At 41.0% G+C, this 19,606-nt stretch overlaps 2 protein-coding genes across 3 annotated transcripts in view; one reads left to right on the plus strand and one right to left on the minus strand.

Moving 5' to 3' along the window:
- LOC115374027 (carboxypeptidase Q) overlaps positions 1-10,417 on the plus strand; it is a 20,030-nt gene extending 9,613 nt beyond the window's left edge. Inside the window, exons 8-12 of one of the 2 annotated variants that reach the window (XM_030072736.1) lie at positions 1,163-1,274; positions 1,968-2,059; positions 4,208-4,303; positions 5,620-5,725; positions 9,947-10,107. In XM_030072736.1, the coding sequence (XP_029928596.1) occupies positions 1,163-1,274; positions 1,968-2,059; positions 4,208-4,303; positions 5,620-5,725; positions 9,947-10,107 (567 nt within the window). Of the gene's footprint in view, positions 1-1,162; positions 1,275-1,967; positions 2,060-4,207; positions 4,304-5,619; positions 5,726-9,946 lie in introns of both variants that reach the window. The other variant, XM_030072737.1, reaches the window with a different exon arrangement.
- Positions 10,418-13,789: 3,372 nt separating this feature from the next.
- dscc1 (DNA replication and sister chromatid cohesion 1) lies at positions 13,790-19,603 on the minus strand. The gene is made up of 9 exons (XM_030073411.1): positions 19,260-19,603; positions 18,688-18,856; positions 18,428-18,562; positions 17,847-17,937; positions 17,512-17,650; positions 17,259-17,311; positions 16,985-17,139; positions 15,602-15,750; positions 13,790-14,204 (listed from the first exon to the last, which is right to left on the minus strand). The coding sequence occupies exons 1-9, from the start codon at positions 19,427-19,429 to the stop codon at positions 14,093-14,095; spliced, it is 1,173 nt and encodes a 390-aa protein (XP_029929271.1). The 5' UTR covers positions 19,430-19,603; the 3' UTR covers positions 13,790-14,092.
- Positions 19,604-19,606: the final 3 nt, after the last annotated feature.

Genomic DNA, 19,606 nt, shown 5'->3' on the forward strand with positions numbered 1-19,606 from the left:
GTTAATTCCTGACAAAAGGGGCAAGTTTATCTTATGCATTTGACTGTTTGCTTTCCTGTTTTTACCTCTCTTTGTCTAGCTGTGTCTGTGTGTATCCCCGCTTTCAGGCCTGTTAAGCTGGCTGGTGAAAGGCAGTTTGTATTTATTGTAAAAGAGTGACTCATAATGGCTGAGTCAAGTAAATCAGCTATGCAGATTTGGCACCATAACCAGTGTTAAAGTATTTTGTATGTTGTTCTCTGTTTTGTGTCATTGACATCTGAATAACAGCGATCTGTCTGGACCTGCCCTGACATGAATCTGGTTCCTGTGCCAGTCACACTGGAATCACTGCTCTGTTTTCTCAGTTCAAGTTGAGTCAAAGTCCATGACCTCACATAGCACCTACAGTCTTGATTTTAGTTTTTCCAATGACATATGACAACAAAGACAGGCAAGAAAATGGAGAAGTATAAGAGCCAAAGTAACCCTTCAATATCTGAGCTTGCAGCTTATATCAATTGTGCTGTTACTAGCTGAATGTGGCTGCATTACAAAAGCCTCATCATATATAACAGTGAGCCACAGGTTATGCTAATAAACTGACTTGAGCCAAAATAAAGCTTAATTAAAGTGTTTTTGGGAACACAGAACAGAGGGAACAAGGGGACATATGGGGGAATCTGTATTTAGTATTGTGTTTAAAAACAGCAGTACCAGTGGGGATCTGCACTGATCTTTCTAACCAAGTCATTGTGTGTCCTTATCAGTCTTAAAGTCTTGTTTTGTTAAAACAAATGAAAAAAATCTGTCAGTGGGATGAGATAATCTCACTTGTCTCCACTGTTGATCAAATCATGTATCATTTTCTTGACACTAGCGGGCTGATCTCCCTTATTCTGCCTTGTTTTGACAAATTTGTACAAATCACACTCCCTGGAAGATTTTTTCACTTTTTTTTCTTTAAAGGAAAACATGATTTTAACACTGAATATGAGCCAAAATCATTTGACTAGAATTTTTGCACCATGGTATTTATGTCTAATATCTACTATAAATACATGACATTGTCTCTGTTTCACCTCAAGTGAGAAGCTTTCAGAGATACATGGGACCCCAATCTAATTTTCCTCTTCTGTATGTATATAAGTGTGTGTCTGCCTCTATCTATTTCACCCACTAGGTTGTCTTGCTGAGTGGACATTTGGACAGCTGGGATGTGGGCCAGGGCGCCATGGACGATGGAGGAGGAGCCATGATTTCCTGGGAGGCCCTCTCACTCATCAAAGACCTACGTAACAGAAACTGACACTCAGATCACATATCCACATGCACACAAAATACACCGAGAAAAGAAACATGTGCAGAGCAATATCCACAAACATGTGCATAGACAGAAACAAGCCTACACAAGCTTATATGGACGCAAATGCAAGGAGAGCAAAATTATCAACTTTATTGCACCGCCAGATTGTTCCACTGAGGTCAACAGCATCAAAGCACCTAGAAAGTTTGTATAGAAGCAGCATGCAACAATATACAAATGCAAAATGCAATTAAAATCACATGAAAGAGAAAGCAAAGCATAGTTTCCTTATAAACGCTCCAGTTGTCAGTCAAGAGGCTGTGAGTCATAAAGAGGGAGGAGGGAACAAGAGAGCTGTTTAGTTCAGCTCTGAACTTGGGGACAAACGACAAAACGAGACTGTACACAGCATGCAAATAATTAAGAAACAGACTCAGTGACCTTTGAGGTAAAAAATATACCAGTGAACAAGTCTATAAATGTGCAGGGCAGGCCCACCAAACTGAACATACAAGGTACAGCATCTGTGTACATGCATGACAGGCCAGCATCATCTTTTAACTGGATCTGTTATCTGTCTGCCTGCATCTTCCCATGCATATATCTGTGTGTGTGTGTGTGTGTGTGTGTGTGTGTGTGTGTGTGTGTGTGTGTCTTTATATGTGTCTCCGTCTATTTCCAGGTTTGCGTCCAAGGAGAACTCTGAGAGTGGTGCTGTGGACGGCTGAGGAGCAGGGCGGGGTCGGAGCACAGCAATACTATAATCTGCACAAGGTACTAACTATCACTGTACTGGGAAACACACTGTACTCTGCTGTTTGTTTCTGTACAGGGCTCCGAGCAGAACAGTTTTGGAATCTGCATGTGGTGCATACATATAAATGTTACTGTTATTACATTTCTACCATAGTAAAGTTAACTTTAGTGCCCCTTAAGTGGGATTTTTGGCTGAGGGACAGACCAAATAGAGAAAACATGAACATAGTATCGAGTGTGTGGTTCATTTAGGGGCGGATACTAGAGTCTCAGCTAAATTATCACCCTTCCACTCCTCTATATGAAAATATAGATGGTGGATTTGGAGTGATGTTTTCCCTGTCCAGTTCCCCCTTTAAGCTCTATAGTAAAATTAGAGAAGTGTAGCACACTGTGACATCGTGAAGTGCATTCCAGAGAGCAGGAGGTGAGGCCAGAAAATAGAAATAAGCTTTGACTGAGGACGGGGCTGAGGCCTTGGCTGGCTATCAGCTTGGTTTCTGTCTTTGTTCAGGATCAAACCACCGAGCTGGACTCGAGTTTCATGCCGTAGACCTCTGGAAAGCTTGCCAGAATGGAAAACAGAAGGGAGCTGCACAGATTCCCATCCCTCAAATAAGCTGCTGCACAAAAACAGGCTGAATGGTGGGACGTGTGGAGTTTTGCATGGTTAGCCATGTGTGGACACTTTGCTAAGATTTAGTGTAAGGTTTTTAAGGCAATACTACTTTATTGGAAAGTTGAGAGTATAACGACAAAAATGCAAAACAGCGAGATGACGCAAGCTTTGAGTTATATTCAAACCAAAAAAAGCCACACAAATTTGATTGCTGATCCACCAGGAGGCACTAAGGATGACCATTTAAATGCATTTGTGCTGAATGGAAAATGAATCAGATTGTCAGGCTAATATCCTGGCAAAGCTATGCGGGAATTACCTGTTTTTGGGGCCACTAATCCAGTCTGACTCTAAGTGGAGCAAAATTGAAATCTTAGCTAGCCTACAGTATTTCATTCAGCCTGGCTTGTATTACAGGGAAGTGGAAGGGTTTTAGCAGTGTACATAGCCAGCAGCAATGGATAGCAATTTCTCCTATCCCAGTGTTGAAGAAAAACTGCGGCGCTGCACTGGACAGGCCCTGGCTCGCTACCAGACTTTTCTCTAAAGATCTAAACAGCAATCTACAGTCAGATAGAGTTTCCTCCTGTAGAGCTTTGGCTGGACACCAAGCCAAGACACATTATACACTCCATTTTTTATGATTATAATGAATTCTCTCTACCCTATATGATGTGTCTTGATATATTAACATGAATAGTTTATAACTGAGAATAACAGGAAAGAAGGAGTAGAGGAAAGGGATGTGAGACAAAAAAAAAAAAACAAAACTGATTAAAACACCAGTCATGATGACTGACTATGAGAAAAGCCAATGCAATTAAACCAGATGCAGCTTCCACTAGGCAATCATACGCACTCAGTTAGAAAAGCAGAGTCAAATCCTGTAATATATCAAAGCTGTTCCGAGCCTTTTTTTTTTTTCTTTTTCTGGACACTTTTGTTTTGAATGTGGGGTCAGGCCTGGGGTTAATTCAGGTCAAATCAGTGTAAAATTAGACGTCAGAATAAAGTGACTTATTAATAATGCAAAGCTTTACTGTTCACAGGGAGTCTCTGGTGGTTGAACATAACAACCTCCTCATGCCAAAAAAGTCTTTAAAGTGTGAAGAAAAGCTATTTCCTGCGTTTATTTAACAGGAAGAGAATTGGACCCAGCTGCTTGAGTCTGCAGTGTCAACTTGAGGAAATAGCCCAGTGTGAATCCACCTCAGCCCTCTCGCCGTGTCTAACTACTAATCCACAGCTGGACTGAGGTCATTACTTCTCCGGCCTGCTTTTGTGGTGTTCACACAGCACTGAATGTCGAGTGTGTGTTTTTTATTGGTTAGAAAGCAGCTGTATTGTAACTGAGGCTCATTCAAGCTCAACTTCCCCTCCCGAGACCTTCGATGAGGTTAATTCCCAGGCTGAGCATTTCCTTTGGATCAGTTCTCTGACTGGATGTAATTAGTCAAATACAACTTTGATTAGCCCACAAAAAAGCAAAAAAAGCTCTCTCTGGTCTCCCTCCGTCTTCCTACCTGCTCTGCCCCCCCCCCTCCCAGGTGAATGTGTCCAACTTTGACCTGGTCATGGAATCGGACTTGGGGACGTTCACTCCGCTGGCTCTGCAGTTCACTGGCAGCGACGCAGCACGGATGGTAAGATTTAAACAGTTGAATCACGTAGTTGTGAAAGAAAAGGTGGGAATGGGAAGTAGTTGAGGTTGAAGTTCAGTTTTATTTATCATGGTGTCATAGGGCTTTACAGGTCTACAGTTTATGGAAAACAAAACAACAAATCCTGATTTTAGTCCTCATAACAGGCAAGAAGAATATCATGGGAAAGTCATGGGAAGAATGACAGAGAGGGGGAAACCACTTCCAGACCTGCAATTATCAAATCCAGTCAGATTAAGGTCAAATCAGACCAAATCAGATCAAATGAAATAACAACAAATGCAACCAAATGAAACCAGATCAGATGAAATCAGATCAAGTCAGATCAGGTCACATCACACCAGAATAGACCAAATGAAATCACATCAGCTGAAATCACATTAAACGGAAATGACATCAAATCAGATCAGATCAAATGAAATCACGCCAGACCAAGGCAGCTCAGGTCAAATCAGACCAGATTAGATCAGATCAAATCAGGTCAGTTAAATTAAATCATGACTTCAGCTTTTATTGAATTATGCTCACTCATGTGTCTTGTGTCATGACTCATGAGTCGCACAGGGTTTCACTGTTGGTCACTGACTGGTCCCACACAGAAGCGGTTTTGGGTTAGATGGCTTTGCTCAAGGGCACCATGTGAAAAGTTGTGAGGGAGAGTTGGCGAGCCAGTTACTCATTCACTTTCCCACCCACATTTTCCCCAGCCACCTTAGGGATCTGAAAGCTGAATTTGAATCAGCAACTTTGAGGCTGCTGCCGCCCAATAAGGAATGCAAAGTAATAAGTACATATTTGAGTATTTCCAAATTTAGAAGACCACATAGTGTTACTCCACTACATGTCAGTGGGTAATCCAGTACTTTTTTTTGCAGTACATTTGTTCCTAGTCACTTCACAACATACAGTAAGTTTTTACATGCAAAACATAAAAACCAGCCGACAGTATATGGAGCATTTAATATTCAACTACTTCTTACAGTTTAATACATCTTTAATTTAACACTGAAAGGAGACAGCTACTTTTATTTTTCATACTTAACTACAATTGAGTACTAATACATCGACACGTTTAATGAATTGAAATTTTGAATGCAGGACTTGTAGTTTTAGTGGTTCTGTTGTACATAAAAATCCCAAGAAGGGCATCCTTTCTGCAACAGGAGCCAATGCAGCACAGCCTGGTCACCTGACGTGGTGGTGAATCTGATGTCTTCACAACGAGTTTATTGCCTGGAATAATGATGAATTGCAATGTAATGCATGAGCTGAGCACATGGTTGTACCCCTGATGGCAGGTGATGGAGGAAGTGGTCAAACTGCTGGCTCCCATTAATGTGACCCGCCTGGAGTCACATGGAGAGGGGACAGACATCTCACCCTGGATGGAAACAGGTGTACCAGGTAAGTTTAGTCAGGCTGTATGTTTGTTTGTCTGTCTTTCTGTCTCAGTAAGAATTTAACCAATGACAATTTTTAACAGACAAATATTATGCTGTGGAAAAAAATCATATTAAACTGGCTTTTTTTTTTTTTTTTTTTTTTTTTTAATTTGTAAGTAGGTAAAGTTTATTTATATGGCATCTTTCAAAGATACAATATCACAAAGTGTTTTACATTAATGAAAAATGCAAAAGGCAAAGCTGAAAAATAATAATAACAACAAACAGCAAAGGCTGGCAAATTCAGCCACAGCAACATCAAGCAAATGAGGACAGAGACAAGTCTAAATACATAAATAAATAAATAAATCAAAACCCAGATAAGGAATTTGTCTGTCTGTCAGAAAGACAGACAGACTCTGTGAAAGGAAGCAACCCATCCTGATTTCCCTAAATGTCTGCGGTTCTGGTTTTAACAAGTACTTGTCTCATTTCATTAGTGGTAGAACTGAAAATGCAGAGCACACAAAATCACATCCTCATTTAACCCAGAAAAACACAAAACAGAGAAATGGAGAGAGGTTTTCACTTACATTTAATGAAAATGTAGATGTGAAAGGAAGTTTGTTTATTACTAGGGTGAAGACAACTACCTAGGAATAGCTTTCCAAGTTTTGGTGAAATTCTCCTCCCTGGAGGGATGTTTGAGAACAAGGACTGACTCTGTCTGTGGTTTTGGTGTCTGTCTCTTTCTCTGCTGTGGCATAAGTGAAATTGCCCCACACAGAAAACATATTGTGGTAGAACATGCATACAGAGCGGGAATAGGGAGTAAAAAACATATTTTTGACTCTTATGTGACGCCACAAGTTGAGCAACACCGCGGTGACCTGGGGAATCTTGTATTATTAACCTCTGAGAGATTCCAGAGGAGCAGTTGAGGGTTCATTGTCTTGCATAAGGGCACTTTACTTAGAGAACAGAAAAAAGTGATTCATTTTACCCACCAGATTTTCCAGCTGCTCTGCTGACTGTATAGATCATTCCACTCTAAATTTAAAGACTTCCGCTTTTTTGTTTTTGTTACTGATGCAATAATTTCTACAACAGCGCAGCCTAATATATATATATATACATACATATATATATATATATATATTTATATATATATATATATATATATATATATATATATATATATCTATGTCATAGACTCAAAATGTAAAGAATACTGCTCTCTGCTCACTATGGATGAAAACAGGTTTCAATTTTCTAGTTGAAACATGTTGCTTCATCCAATTCAGTCGTCAGTGTTACAGTGGAAAGGGAACAGGAACAGCTTTTAAGCTGGAATTACCCATTACATAATCATTTTTCATGGTAAAATGGGGTTTAAAAGTGTGGACTCAGTATAGTGTGACTCAGAAGGAGAGAAAGAAATTATCACGAGCCATCGTCAACATTGAGGTTGCTCCAGTTCACTTGGACAGAGGCACAGTAACTGTTAAGCCAAGTGGCAATGCTTTGGTGCATTTTGTGCCAGATATGACTGATAATTCATTTTCATGGTGCTTTTGTGCCCTGTTTTCAGCATTCTTAATTGTGTAAATCACCAAATCTAAACATCTGTTTGTTCATCTTGTCACCCTGCTGTGACGTTATCTGTGCCGACTTGGTGAGAAAAGTCGTCGAAAACAACTTTTAGCAGCCAGCAAAAGCACTGTCCACCTCATAATATCTTATACTGCAGCAGGAGGTGTGTTAGTGTGTCTGTGTGTTTGGAGGAACCAAGCTGGCTCATGGTCCATTCCTGTATGTGTCACAATACATTATTTTCAGACAGCAGACACGACATCTTTTAGCATTAGGGAACACTTGGTTGAACAGTTGGTGAGGGTGACGCAGCAATGTGATCTGTCTTGGCGTATTTTGGTTCAGACACGTACGTAAATCCAGAAACCGTAATTCTCACGTTGCAACATGCAATCTAGACATGATCCACGTCATCTACATCTCATGCCGTAGATCATGATGAGCTACAAACCAAATGCCAGCTCTTACTTCGCTATTTCAACACACATCTCTCCTCCACACACATGCACACACACTGTGGTTGTGAAATTAGAAGTTTTGATCACACTTTTGAGTCACTTATTCAGATCCTGTTGGGGGAATGAAAATACCAAAAAAAAAAAAAAAAAAAAAAAAAAACATTTGGCCTTAGTTCCTCTTACATATTTACTTTAAGTTTGACATGAGTACAAATACAAGTTTTTTTTTTTTTTTTTTTTTTTTTAATCTCAGAGATTGCTTGAGTGTTTTTTGGAGGATATGTTTTTTTTAAAGACTGCAATATACGGTACCAGGCAACGCTTTAGGGAAACAAATCAGTATAGCTGCCAACAGAGAATTGGGGAATATATATACGGTGGCGTAAAAGGAACCATACTAAACTAAACAAGGAGTTGCTGTGTAATAAATACAGCACTGATGGCCAATCATCTTCTCTGTGTAAGACAATATCTCCCATTCCCAGTGTCTCTCAGAGTTTCCTTTTTATTATTACCTGTGGGATGCCACTGTCTACCATTAGGCTGAGCAATATGGCTGTAGAATGATACACACAACATTTTTTAGCCATGTCACAATATTATATACCTCAACATTTGTATTCCATCTAAAATAGCTGGATTTCATAAGTTTCAGTCAGAACTATCCACTAAATGTTTAACAGCAGCTTTAGGTCATGTAATTACGTATACACCACAATATTATAGGATCTGTCTTTATATCAGTGTTTAACCACTGAAAACTGGATCAAAACTTTACCAATGAAAATGCTCGCAGATAAGACTAAAATACAATACAGGAGCAAAATGCATACATATGTACTTTCACATTTCTATATTTACATTGACTTTTATGATAAACTTTATTGATCATATATGAGAAACTTTGATATATTGCCCAGTTTTACCCACATCATCATGACGAAAGCCGTTTCATTGTTTATTCACCACTGAACCAAAAAACATTCATGCTCTCAGCTTTTTTGAACAGTTAGGTCAAGACAGAAAGAGCAGCACGATACAAAAAGTATAGAAGTATAGAATAATGGTGGAGAGGTTTTGCTCCTAAATGTTCTTATAATTCTCTGCCGCTTTCTGAGGTTTTACAGTAATATTGTTTTCCACACGTTAGAGTGTTAGGGTGGGACCAGGGAGCCGACTTTTACATGGAAATCTAATTGTGTGATGTGTTAGTCAGACTCTGCTCTTCCCTTGCACAGAAGTCTCCCTGAGGAACAAGATAGATCATGTTTCTGATTAAATGAAAGGTCTGAGTTCAGTATTTTTTTTTTTTTTTAATGAAGAATTAGATGATCTTATTGTCTCAGTGGTGAGTTATTCTCTTCATCATGTGACAATTTGTAAAGAAGTTCACATTTTGTCATAGCAGCTCCATCCTGCACTCACTCCCCCTCTGGCTGGAGTCAAATAGCCAGAGAAAAATCCATCCTTACGTCCTTTCCTGACCACTTTTCCTCGAGCTTGATGGAAAACATCATGAGGTCAAGGAAGGATGTGAAGGAGAATTAAAAAGGACTTAGGAAAAGACGACTGCAGTGCTAAGAGAAGCTGACTGCGCTCACTCTAGGCTACGTAATCATGTGACGGCAGCTGTTATTGACATCTTCCAAAAACGGACAGCAAAAAGATCATTTTAAATATTTGGCTTCGTGCTTTTTTGCTGTGTTATCTCAAGCAGGCTATATAAACATGGACAACATGGTGAAAAATACTACTTCATCATTGGAGTTGAAATAAAAAGGAAGGCCACCAGTCACAAAATGCTTGCTCATGCTCACCCTCCTGTCCACTCACATTTACCAGCATGAATCCTAATTAGTGTGATGGTGTCAAAATAATAGTTAGATTCCTGCATCTACCACCATACGTATCATCATTCTCAAGTTTCAAACATCACCTGGCCAAAAAGGTCTCATATCCATTTTCTTGAAAGACAAACTGTTATGGTTAATAATCTCATTATAATGATTTTAAGCCTTAAGAACCACCATAAAGTAAACACGTTGAAATGTGAACGGCTGAATGGTGCACCACTTCAGATGTTGCTGCCTCAAGGAAGGGTTAGGGTTAGTGTTAGGGTTCTTCTAGGAAATCATGGCTGCCACTCATATACTTCTGGCTCATTTCACTCAGTCTCTCTCTCTCTCCTCCAGGTGCCAGCCTCCATGTGGCGGACGATAGGTATTTTTGGTTTCACCACACTGAGGGTGACACCATGACCGTTCAGGACCCTCGGGAGATGGACCTCTGCTCGGCATTGTGGGCCGTGGTCGCTTATGTTGTTGCAGACCTGCAGGAAATGCTCCCCAGATAGCCAATCAGCACCCAGGATGCTGGCCATGTGGTGATTTGTGAGGCACGCTGATGAAGTGAGGCCGGATGCACTTGGGCTGAACTTTTAGTTGAATTTCTCATGAAGCTTTCAAATCCTCTTTTATAGAACTGCTTCAGAATGAGTGGTGAGACATTAGAAAACGACTTTATTTATATTGTGAAATCACTGAACTGAAAATTAATCATCATCATGCTTTCTTTCTTGCAATCATGAATGTTTAAGATGGATATTACACAACTACGAAAGGATGACTGTCACGAAAGACAATAAAAGCCTTGTCTAATGTGGTACCTCAGCGCTGTCTCATAATTTTCCGAGGAAAACTGATGCTTAAGTCCAGTCTAGTTTGACTCGAGACGACTCCAAAAGGACGGTGAAGTCTTGCTGGCACCACAGTGGGTACAGCATGTTTCAAAACTGACATGATCATGCTACTTAGTAATTTTCAGCAGAGAAGAGCCTACATTTAGAATGAAGGAGAGAGGGCACTTTGTTATTTTTATCACAATGCCTATGTTTCTAAATGCTGCTTTCACTGAAGCAGAAAAAGAAGATTCAAAACATTTCGATATCTGAGGCAAGATGAATGAAGTCTGCATGTGAAACCAGGGCTTTTCTCAGGTAATGCAATTCACTTGGATGCTGTTATCACAAGGTCGATACGGATGAAAAGTATGACAAATGATGTGGGTCTTTTAAAGAATAAAAACTCCTGAGTGTTGAAGTTCTCCGCTACACTGTGGATTACTCACCCCAGAGAGATTATTCATCACCGACTGTTATCAGCGGTGTTGGTACAGGAAAGCTGCACAACATTATTCAGCGTTTCGTTTAGAGTCTGAGAGAGTGTGGATCTTCAACATGGAAAATCTGTGCAAACCCTGTTATCGTGGGCTGGCTGAATGGCCTGATGGATCAGCGGGCTGTGATTCATGGTGGTAGCCCACGAGGTGGATCCTGTCTCTCCCATACGTCCTGTCAGACTCCACTCCATTATCTAATGGAAAAAAACACCAAGAGAAATAAACAAAACACTTTTTAAACTGTTTCAGATGTTTGGTATTTAAGATGTAAGTACTTTTACTGTGTGCTGTCCATATTCAGCATCACGGGACAAAATTTATTCTCATGCAACTTTTAATATTTCTGAAACATTGTAAGATTTTACAATATATACCTTTATAATGAATCATTAAATTTTGACAGGTAAATGGCATTCTGGTAAAATTTGACCTAGTAAACATTGCTTTGAACTATTGCCCCTACCTTTGAACTATTGTCCCTACTGGTTGCTTATGTACAGAGAACAGAGAAGGAGAGAGGGAAGGAAAGGAGCGGAAACAGGAATGGAGAGGCAGCAGGAGGCATGGTGGGTAATGGGAAAAGGGGAGTCAAAAGAAGTCTGAGAAGGAGGACAGGGAAGAAAATGTAGGGGAGAAGAGGTGAGGGGAGGAGGGACCCATCATTTCACAGACACCACTGACAGATGCAGCAGATAACACACACACACACACACACACACACACACACACACACACACACACACACACACACACACACACACACAGCTGGGACCTTTTACCCCAGACCAGATAAGTCAGCGCTGCTATGGGATGATGTCAGACTGACTCAGCCGGCCAGGGCAGAAAGTTTTGGAAGCACAGATGTGTGCGAATGCTTGTGTCAGTCAAGATCGCAGCTTTGTCTCTTTTTATGGTGAGGTTGCACAAAACCATCAGCCGACTGTTTTCTTTCCCACAGACCACTCAACCTGATTCACACAGACACACACACACGCACAGTCCTCTTGGTGAAGCGCTAGTGTGCATTACCCCGACAGTCACACTGTTTATGGATGTCTGTCTCGGTTGAATACACACTGATTCACACTTGCTTGTGCTTGTTGAAATGACCATCAGGTACCAGTTGAATTTCTCAACTTTTTATTGGGTTTGTCTTCTCCTTTTCCTTTTCGCCTCTTTTCTGTGTTAATTCATTAATTCATTCTAGATGGCAGAAGACTTTCTTTGCCCTTTGCTTTTCACATCCCACTTCTTTCTTCTGTACCTTTGCTCACAGATTTAAGATATAAACACCCTCTTTTCACCCCACACAGTCTTTGACTTACTTTGAAAATCGTTCCCAAAGGTGAAGGACTATTTATGTTTATGTAACCATAAACCATAGACAGGATAATATTCACAGAATGCCCAAAACATTATAGTCATAGTCTTACCTCCATATAACAGGAGACAATTTCACATTAGTTCATTCAATCTGAGCTGACCTGCCGCTTCATCTCTTGTGATTAAACTTGGTCCCACAGCAACATCAAGTGGACGCTAAGAGTCACTGAAACACATGTAAGAAAGCACAATCAGTGCGAAAAGATTTTAGCTGGCTGACATGATTCACAATAGCCTCAACTCCTGTGGGTTTAGTCCCCTTGAATTACAAACCGTGGTGATTTCTTCCCCCAGATTAAAAGATAAATAAAAGCAAATTCAAGGACTGGAATTATAAAGTTTATGACAACACCAAACCTTGACAAATATAGAGTTACTTGCTTTACCCTGTGGGTTTGACAAACCAGCAGATTAGTACACACACAGTATGACCCAGTGGAGTGATGAAGGTGGTTTATTACAAAGACTTGCAGACCAGCTCCAAGTGAAGTGCTGTGTGTATCTATGCTGAGGAAGGCTGGTGTTGGTTAATTCACTGATTGGTTGTCCTTCAGTATCAAATCCTGCTTCCTTGTAATACACATCTGTCAGAGGAAGGTTAGACTTTCTTCAGTCCACTCCAGAGGGCAGAAGCCCCTCCAGCAGAGCATCCACTTACATCCCTGAAGAGCTGTGAGGAGTAGGGAGCAGCTAGAAAGAGGGGCGTCAGGTCGGTGTTGTATTGTGTCGTCTCCCTGGACTGATGGTTGAGATTCAAGGGATTCAAATAACTTTAGATCTCAGCAGGTGCTCAGACAGGACAAGCCCAGACTGTACAAGGAGGAGAAACTTTAGGTGTGATGACAGACACAGGTGACATACACTGCTGGGGTCTAGTTCATTTCAACCAGTTCACTCAAACATCATCTGTCATTTAAAATACTTTCAGAATCTATGACAAAGTTACTGGGAATCACAGTGTTTTTTGATGTGAAATAAACCCTCCTTTGTTTTGACTAGTAAGTTGAAGGGAACTAACCCTGGAGCCATTTCCGTCATTATCTGCTGATATATGCGCGGTAACTTTCAAACAAAAATAAACAGATTCAAAGTTGCATCATTAGCTTTTGGGTGGAGGACTGAAAGCCTGAGATGCATGCATAATTAAAAGTAATTTAACTCAACTCTCTCTGCCCTGATGTTTATCTTGTTGAGCTGTCACTGAGACTAAACTACAGCCTTACATCTTCAAAGTTGCACATACTGAGACAAAAAACAAAACTTGATCCTGAGGGGAAATTTGGTCATTGCAACAGCGAAGAATGAGAGACAGCAAATTCAACTTAAAAGATAAAAAATGATACCGAGCTCTTGTGGGCATGTGGGAATTCTTACTACAACAAAGCATCATTCACATGGTAAGAAAAACAGATCTGCAGAGCAAATGTTCAACTTGGTTGATGTGAAAAATCATTTTGAGACACCACTCATATGATCAGAACTGAGATCATTTTATTACCAATATATATAACATTTTTACAAACACAATTAGAGCATAACAAAATCTGAATCAAGTCTGGTTTGGGGAGTAGGTATACTTTAGCATTTTGATTTTAGGTGGTTATTTCCTGCCAGCTATGCCCTATGGTTTAAATAATTTTTAAGAAGGCATATTTGGGGGAATGAAAAACAAACATGAGAGAGAAATTTTACAGTGCCATCAATGCAAAATTACACTGGGAATAACAACAACCACATAATCTTCAAAATGTAAAGGTGCTGCTGGACAGGTGGTGCCTTCAGGTGGCTACAGGCCTTCTGGAGTTAAAGACCTTGATGCCGTTTTGCATCGAGGAGCGAGCGAACTTGGTGAGGAGGGCTCCGGTGGTCTGCTTCTCCCCACACAGGTCTCTGCATACGACGACAGGAGGGAGGGAGACACAAGATGCACGTTATAATACAGACCTTACCTCATGACGATGTTATAATCAGGGTTTCCACCATTTTAAGGAAATCATTTTCCATGATTTACCAAGGACATATTCAGTGTTTAATATACATGTTAAATGCTGCTCACAGGTCACCTTAGAATGATTCAAATGAGTCAAAGTGGCCAAACAGCCCAAACAATATGTGCTCAACAGGTTTTTGTGTTGTACAAATTGTGTTTATGTGAATGAACGTACTAATAACAGGCTAACAATGCACAAATGTGTTGATTTCGCACAAAGTGTTGATCAAAGTGTCATTTTGCACGTTTATGACTTGTTTTGCCTTCCAAACACGTGGTGTGGCAAAAGACGACAGCTGTGTAATCACAGGCACAGAAACATGCAGTCAGCGGCTTAAAATGTGCGATGTGAACTGTGGGAAAATTTAATCTTAGCACAACTTTATAATTTTCCAGGATCTTGCCACTATTCGCAGGGCATTTTGTATGTTTTGGGATTTCCACGGTGTTATTCATGACTGGAAAACTAGTGTATAAGTTTCCAGGATTTCCAGGTTTTCCAGGACATGCAGGAACACTGATAATGACGCGCATTCAGGGACCACAGTTCTTGTCATCCTTGTCGAATTTCCCTGAAGGTAACCCACATCACATTGCAAATGACATCCAAAAGATCAAAAGATTACCACTCAATGTAATTTTTTTTTTTTTATCATAGTCAACAGTTTCTTTGACTGATTTCTTTCTTTTTCAATCAGTTAATATGGCACTGCCTCATCCAGCTGTCCTTTTCCTGTTTGACCAGGACGTGGAGCTCTGTAGGTTATCAGTGTGTCTGCATGAATGGCACCGAGACAAATTCATGTACATTTACTGTTCTTGGTGATGAAGTAATTCTGATTAGTATTATGTTTAATATTTTTTTTATTGCATTATGATAATAGATCTTTTCACAGCAGCCATTTGACATGAGATAGCAGGTGAGCACAGGTGTTTCTAATGTCCTGCTGTTGTTCCTGCTGGTTCACTGGAAAGACTCTGGTCCACTTCAATGAAACTGAACCTTAATTAATGTCATTACTAACATCTGCTAACATCTATGTTTTCCTGCTATTAACCTTGCATTCGGGACGTCCTGGGAGCTGGAAGGTGCCCGATTTATACCTCCCAGTTCTCACCAGGGGCTTTTCGAGAACTCCACTTGGTAATTCATGAACACTGCACATTATAGACCAAAGTATTATCCTGCATCGTTTGGTCAGATAGAAAAGGTCAGTGGTGCACAAAATAATATGGTACAATGGAGTAATAAAATAAAATATTGCAGTTTGTGTGTATTTGTTGTGATGACACTGACTGTATGTACGGAGTGATGTCTTCCTCGGTCCACTTCTCTCGCAGGGTGAAGAGGTGGTTGAAGCGCTCCAGCGTGTCCTCTGGCAGATCCTCCACCCGCAGCAGAGAGATGGTCTGTGGGTGAGAACTGCGGTCCACCAGGGCTAAGTTCTGCAACATGGGCATGCAAATCAGGAGTTGGATCAGTTTCTCCATACAGAGCTTGGTGCTACGTCATGCACGTTCTCCACAATACCTCAGTCTATTTTTGAGAGGTAGCCACCGAACCCTTCCAACGACACAATGAAGTACAAAAAGGAAAGAGAACCTGACAACAATGAGATATCAAGCGCCTGCTGATTGTGATGGATTCTAGACTCATGGCGCCCACTGCACTGTGACTGTCAAATCCAGGAAGGTCAAGTGAGTAACTGTGTCCTTGTGGAAAACACTTCTCCAAGTAAACTCGAAGAGAACAAACTCGACAAACTCAAACACAGAAACTAAATATTTACAGTTTGAAATGGGCTGCGCGCTTGACACAATCAATGAGGACACACGGCTTTTCATTTTCACGGCTGTTTCAGCTGCCACTGATGGGCCATGACTTTTTTCCTAATGTGCGCACATCCAGGCAAATTATTCAGGTGCCAGACAAAAAATATTGTCTACAAAAAGGTACAAAGGGTTGAAGTCTGCACACTGTTAAGCTCCCCATTCATTCTAATCAGGCCAGCTGCCATCTGATGTGTCCTTGTTGGCAGGAAAGTTTTATGATCTTTATCAAGAAAATGTTCAGTAAGACCCACTGTGCCATTCTCCGTCCAAACTAGGAAGACTGCAGAGCCAAAATATTCCACAGTGTCCATGTCCAAGAACTTTTGGAGCTCACTGTAGCCTCTTCTGAATAAGCTTGTTTATGTCCATATGAGAGTGTGAGACCAACTGTTACTTTACCAGTGATACTTTTCAAAGCCACTCAGCTTGGTATTCCTACTGCTGTGAGTATGCTGTAGCTTAGAGACAGGCCACGTACTGCTCCTGCCTAAATCTCTTATAAGAGGAGACAGTTTACCCATCCAGTGGCTTTGGCTGAGTTCTAATTGCTGCACCAGTGATTGATTAAATATATATCAAAACATCAAAATAACAAATCATAATTCAACAGTATGAACACAACTATTCCCACAGCAAAAAGGAATTACTATGCTGAGCAGATCCAGTTACATGTTCGAAAGACGATTTTCATTTTATCTCAAGTGAGTTAATCTCTAGTTATTAGTAACCACTCTCCTCCTAAATGTTTAAAAATATTGGTAGTAATGTAGAAAATCTGTGTCAACATGCCTTATAACATACACTGCTGGTACATGAATATGAAATGGAGAACATAAGAGACGCCAACCTTCAGCTGGTCCAGTCTTGTCACCATGCCCTCCGGCACACTCTGCTGCCAGACTTCCTGAAACTCCCTCAGGTTGAACTTGACAGCGTTCTGCAGCAGCAACAGGGCCGTGGCCCGGCAAACTTTATCCTCATCCAGAGCATAAAACACCTGACCTGGATGTAGGAAGGAGGGAAGGGTGTGGAGGGCAGATGCAGAGAAGTTAGTAGTTATTTCAAGCCATCAAGTTTATTGATGAAGACAAACATGTCATTCAGTGGATCGTTTTTCTTACCATTTTCAGTGAAGCGTTTCCCATAACAGTTCAAGCAGTGCTCAATCATCTCTCTGCGAGTAAGAAGGAAGATATCAGTAATAGAGTCTTTCGTTATCTGCATGTCCAGTCAGTCTGCAGGACTCAGCACTGTAAGTCTTTTGAACCTCCATTACTATTTACATGGGATTTACAAATGCTGACTCATTGTACTCTTTCATTTTGTGAGAGTTTGTGTAGCTAGTCTGCCTACAAGCCTACAGTGTACACCTACTTGGGTTCCAGTGGGCCCAGTTCTTCCAGACTGGTTTCAAGGGGAACCTTATTGAAAGACCACGACTCAGAGTCCACCAGCTGGGCCACATGACCAAGAAGCTTCATCTCATAGTCGAAGTCCAGCACACGCCAGTAGCCTGGAGGAAAGAAAAAAAAAAAAAACTATACTAAATGTCTTTTAGGTTTGTTTTGTTAGACCGTGGGTAAAGCAGGGGATGACATGATAGATGTCAGAGAGCAGAACGCATTCTCTTTCTTTCCCAGCATGTAAAAATAACTTAAGTGCTTGTTGATTCAACGTGGGAAAGCAGCATATGGCATAACCCAACCTACCTTCTATCTGACAGGCATGGATGGTCTGCAGATGGGTCTGTATCTCCTCCTCACTGGCCTGGATCCTCTCCAACAGATCCAGCATTGTGTACTGGCATCAGGGGAACATGGAGGGAACCACCATTAGCCTCACATTCAACAACATTCAAAATATTCAAACTGGTCAAAACCAACACTCGGCTTCCACTTTTTACACTGTTTTAACACAGAAACTTTGCTTTATTATGGCATCAATGTATAAATCCATTAAAAGGAGGGATATAGAGATGCAGATGATGCAGAGTATGACTTCCATTGTAATTTACATTTGTGAAAATAAATGGTGGATGAGGACTTCCATCGAGGCTCCCACTAGAATATTTATGCCTCCTAATTAGCTTTCATGGTGATAAACCTCTACCACAGGTTACATTATAGGAGTAAAGTCTCTAGTTTCAATCAAGCAGGAAGCTATAATGTACTATCTGATCTGTGCCGTCCTCTTGGCCTCCTATAATTGGCATTACACACTGCTGAAGGAAAAGATGACTGATGGCCTCACTCCAAAGCCTATGTGAAATAATTACAAGATAGTCATTCACCCTGTTTTCTGTGTTCTCTTCCTGTCCCGCTAAAGCAGGTCCCTCGTAAGGATTCTCCATCAAAAGCTTCTTCAGCTTCTTCAGTTTGGGCCGCTGTTTCCTCAGTTCCCAGTAACTGTTACAGAAACCCCAGATCTGCAGCATCAAGGCGATACTGTTAGTGCATGTATGTAACAGATGGAATTGGATGCAACTATGTGTGCATGCAGTGAAATGTGTACCTTGGTGTGTGTGGCTCGCTCAATCAGTCATCTCCATACCTGTGTGTGCACCAGATGGGAGGTTCCCTGGCTGTTGGTGAGCTGGTCCGGCGTCCTGCATCCTGGCACAAACAGCAGCAGGTTGGACGTGTCAGCTATCTTCAGATCGTACGTCTTGTCACCGCTACACAGCACGGCGCGCTCATCCTTATCCCCTCGAATCACTAGACTGGGAGAGAGGAAAAAGAAAAAACATAATAAATCAAGTGATTATTGCTGGTATTATTGTAACCATCCTGATCACCAGACGCTCATCCTCATGCCTTCTAATTAACAGACTGAGTGGAAAAAGTCAAACAGTCATGATCATCGGCATCTCCCTCTTCAATTGTAAGATCAGAAGCCCTACATGAGAAAAAGACAAGAGTAGTATAACTCCTCTCTAACCCATGTTTTATGAATTCATTCACTTAATAGAACAGGATAGAACAGATCCTCAGTAATTACACTACCTATTGACTGAATTCACCAACACTAAACCTGTAAGCACAGACCAACAGTGTCAACCAGGCTTTAAAAAACTACTTTTGTAAAACACACTCACATACATTATTAGTGCTGCTGTGAATTACCTTTCCCCAGCCTCTATGTGTTTGCAGAGCGTGTCGTCCAGCTCCATCAGGCAGTAGTCTGTGGATGAGACTCCCTCTCCAAAAGACAGACAGTGGATCGTCTCCTGCAGATCCTCCTCCTTCAGCTTGGCGATCTGCAGCGTGGCCCGCACCTCCTCCACAGTTCTCATATTGGGTTTGTTAAAACAGCAAACTATTTGGACAAGCTGAACTGTAGAAAACTGTAGAAAAGAGTAATGCCGCTTGATGTTTACGATCACTGTCAAATTTCCCCGCGCTCTCTCTCTGCCGTGAAAAGGAAATGCGTGTATTGCGTGGAGGTGCGACAACAAAATAGAACCGGGTCG

This window comes from Myripristis murdjan, chromosome 16 (genome assembly GCF_902150065.1).
Source record: "Myripristis murdjan chromosome 16, fMyrMur1.1, whole genome shotgun sequence".
NCBI lineage: Eukaryota > Metazoa > Chordata > Actinopteri > Holocentriformes > Holocentridae > Myripristis > Myripristis murdjan.

Bases quoted from the DNA above. Each gene is read 5' to 3' on its own strand.
- dscc1 (XM_030073411.1), bottom strand. From the start codon at position 19,429: ATGAGAACTGTGGAGGAGGTGCGGGCCACGCTGCAGATCGCCAAGCTG. The intron at 17,938-18,427 runs GTGAATGACTAT...CCCTGATGCCAG, and splicing joins AAGAGAACACAGAAAACAGG to TACACAATGCTGGATCTGTT. The intron at 17,140-17,258 runs GTAAGAAAAACG...TCCTACATCCAG, and splicing joins GAAACGCTTCACTGAAAATG to GTCAGGTGTTTTATGCTCTG.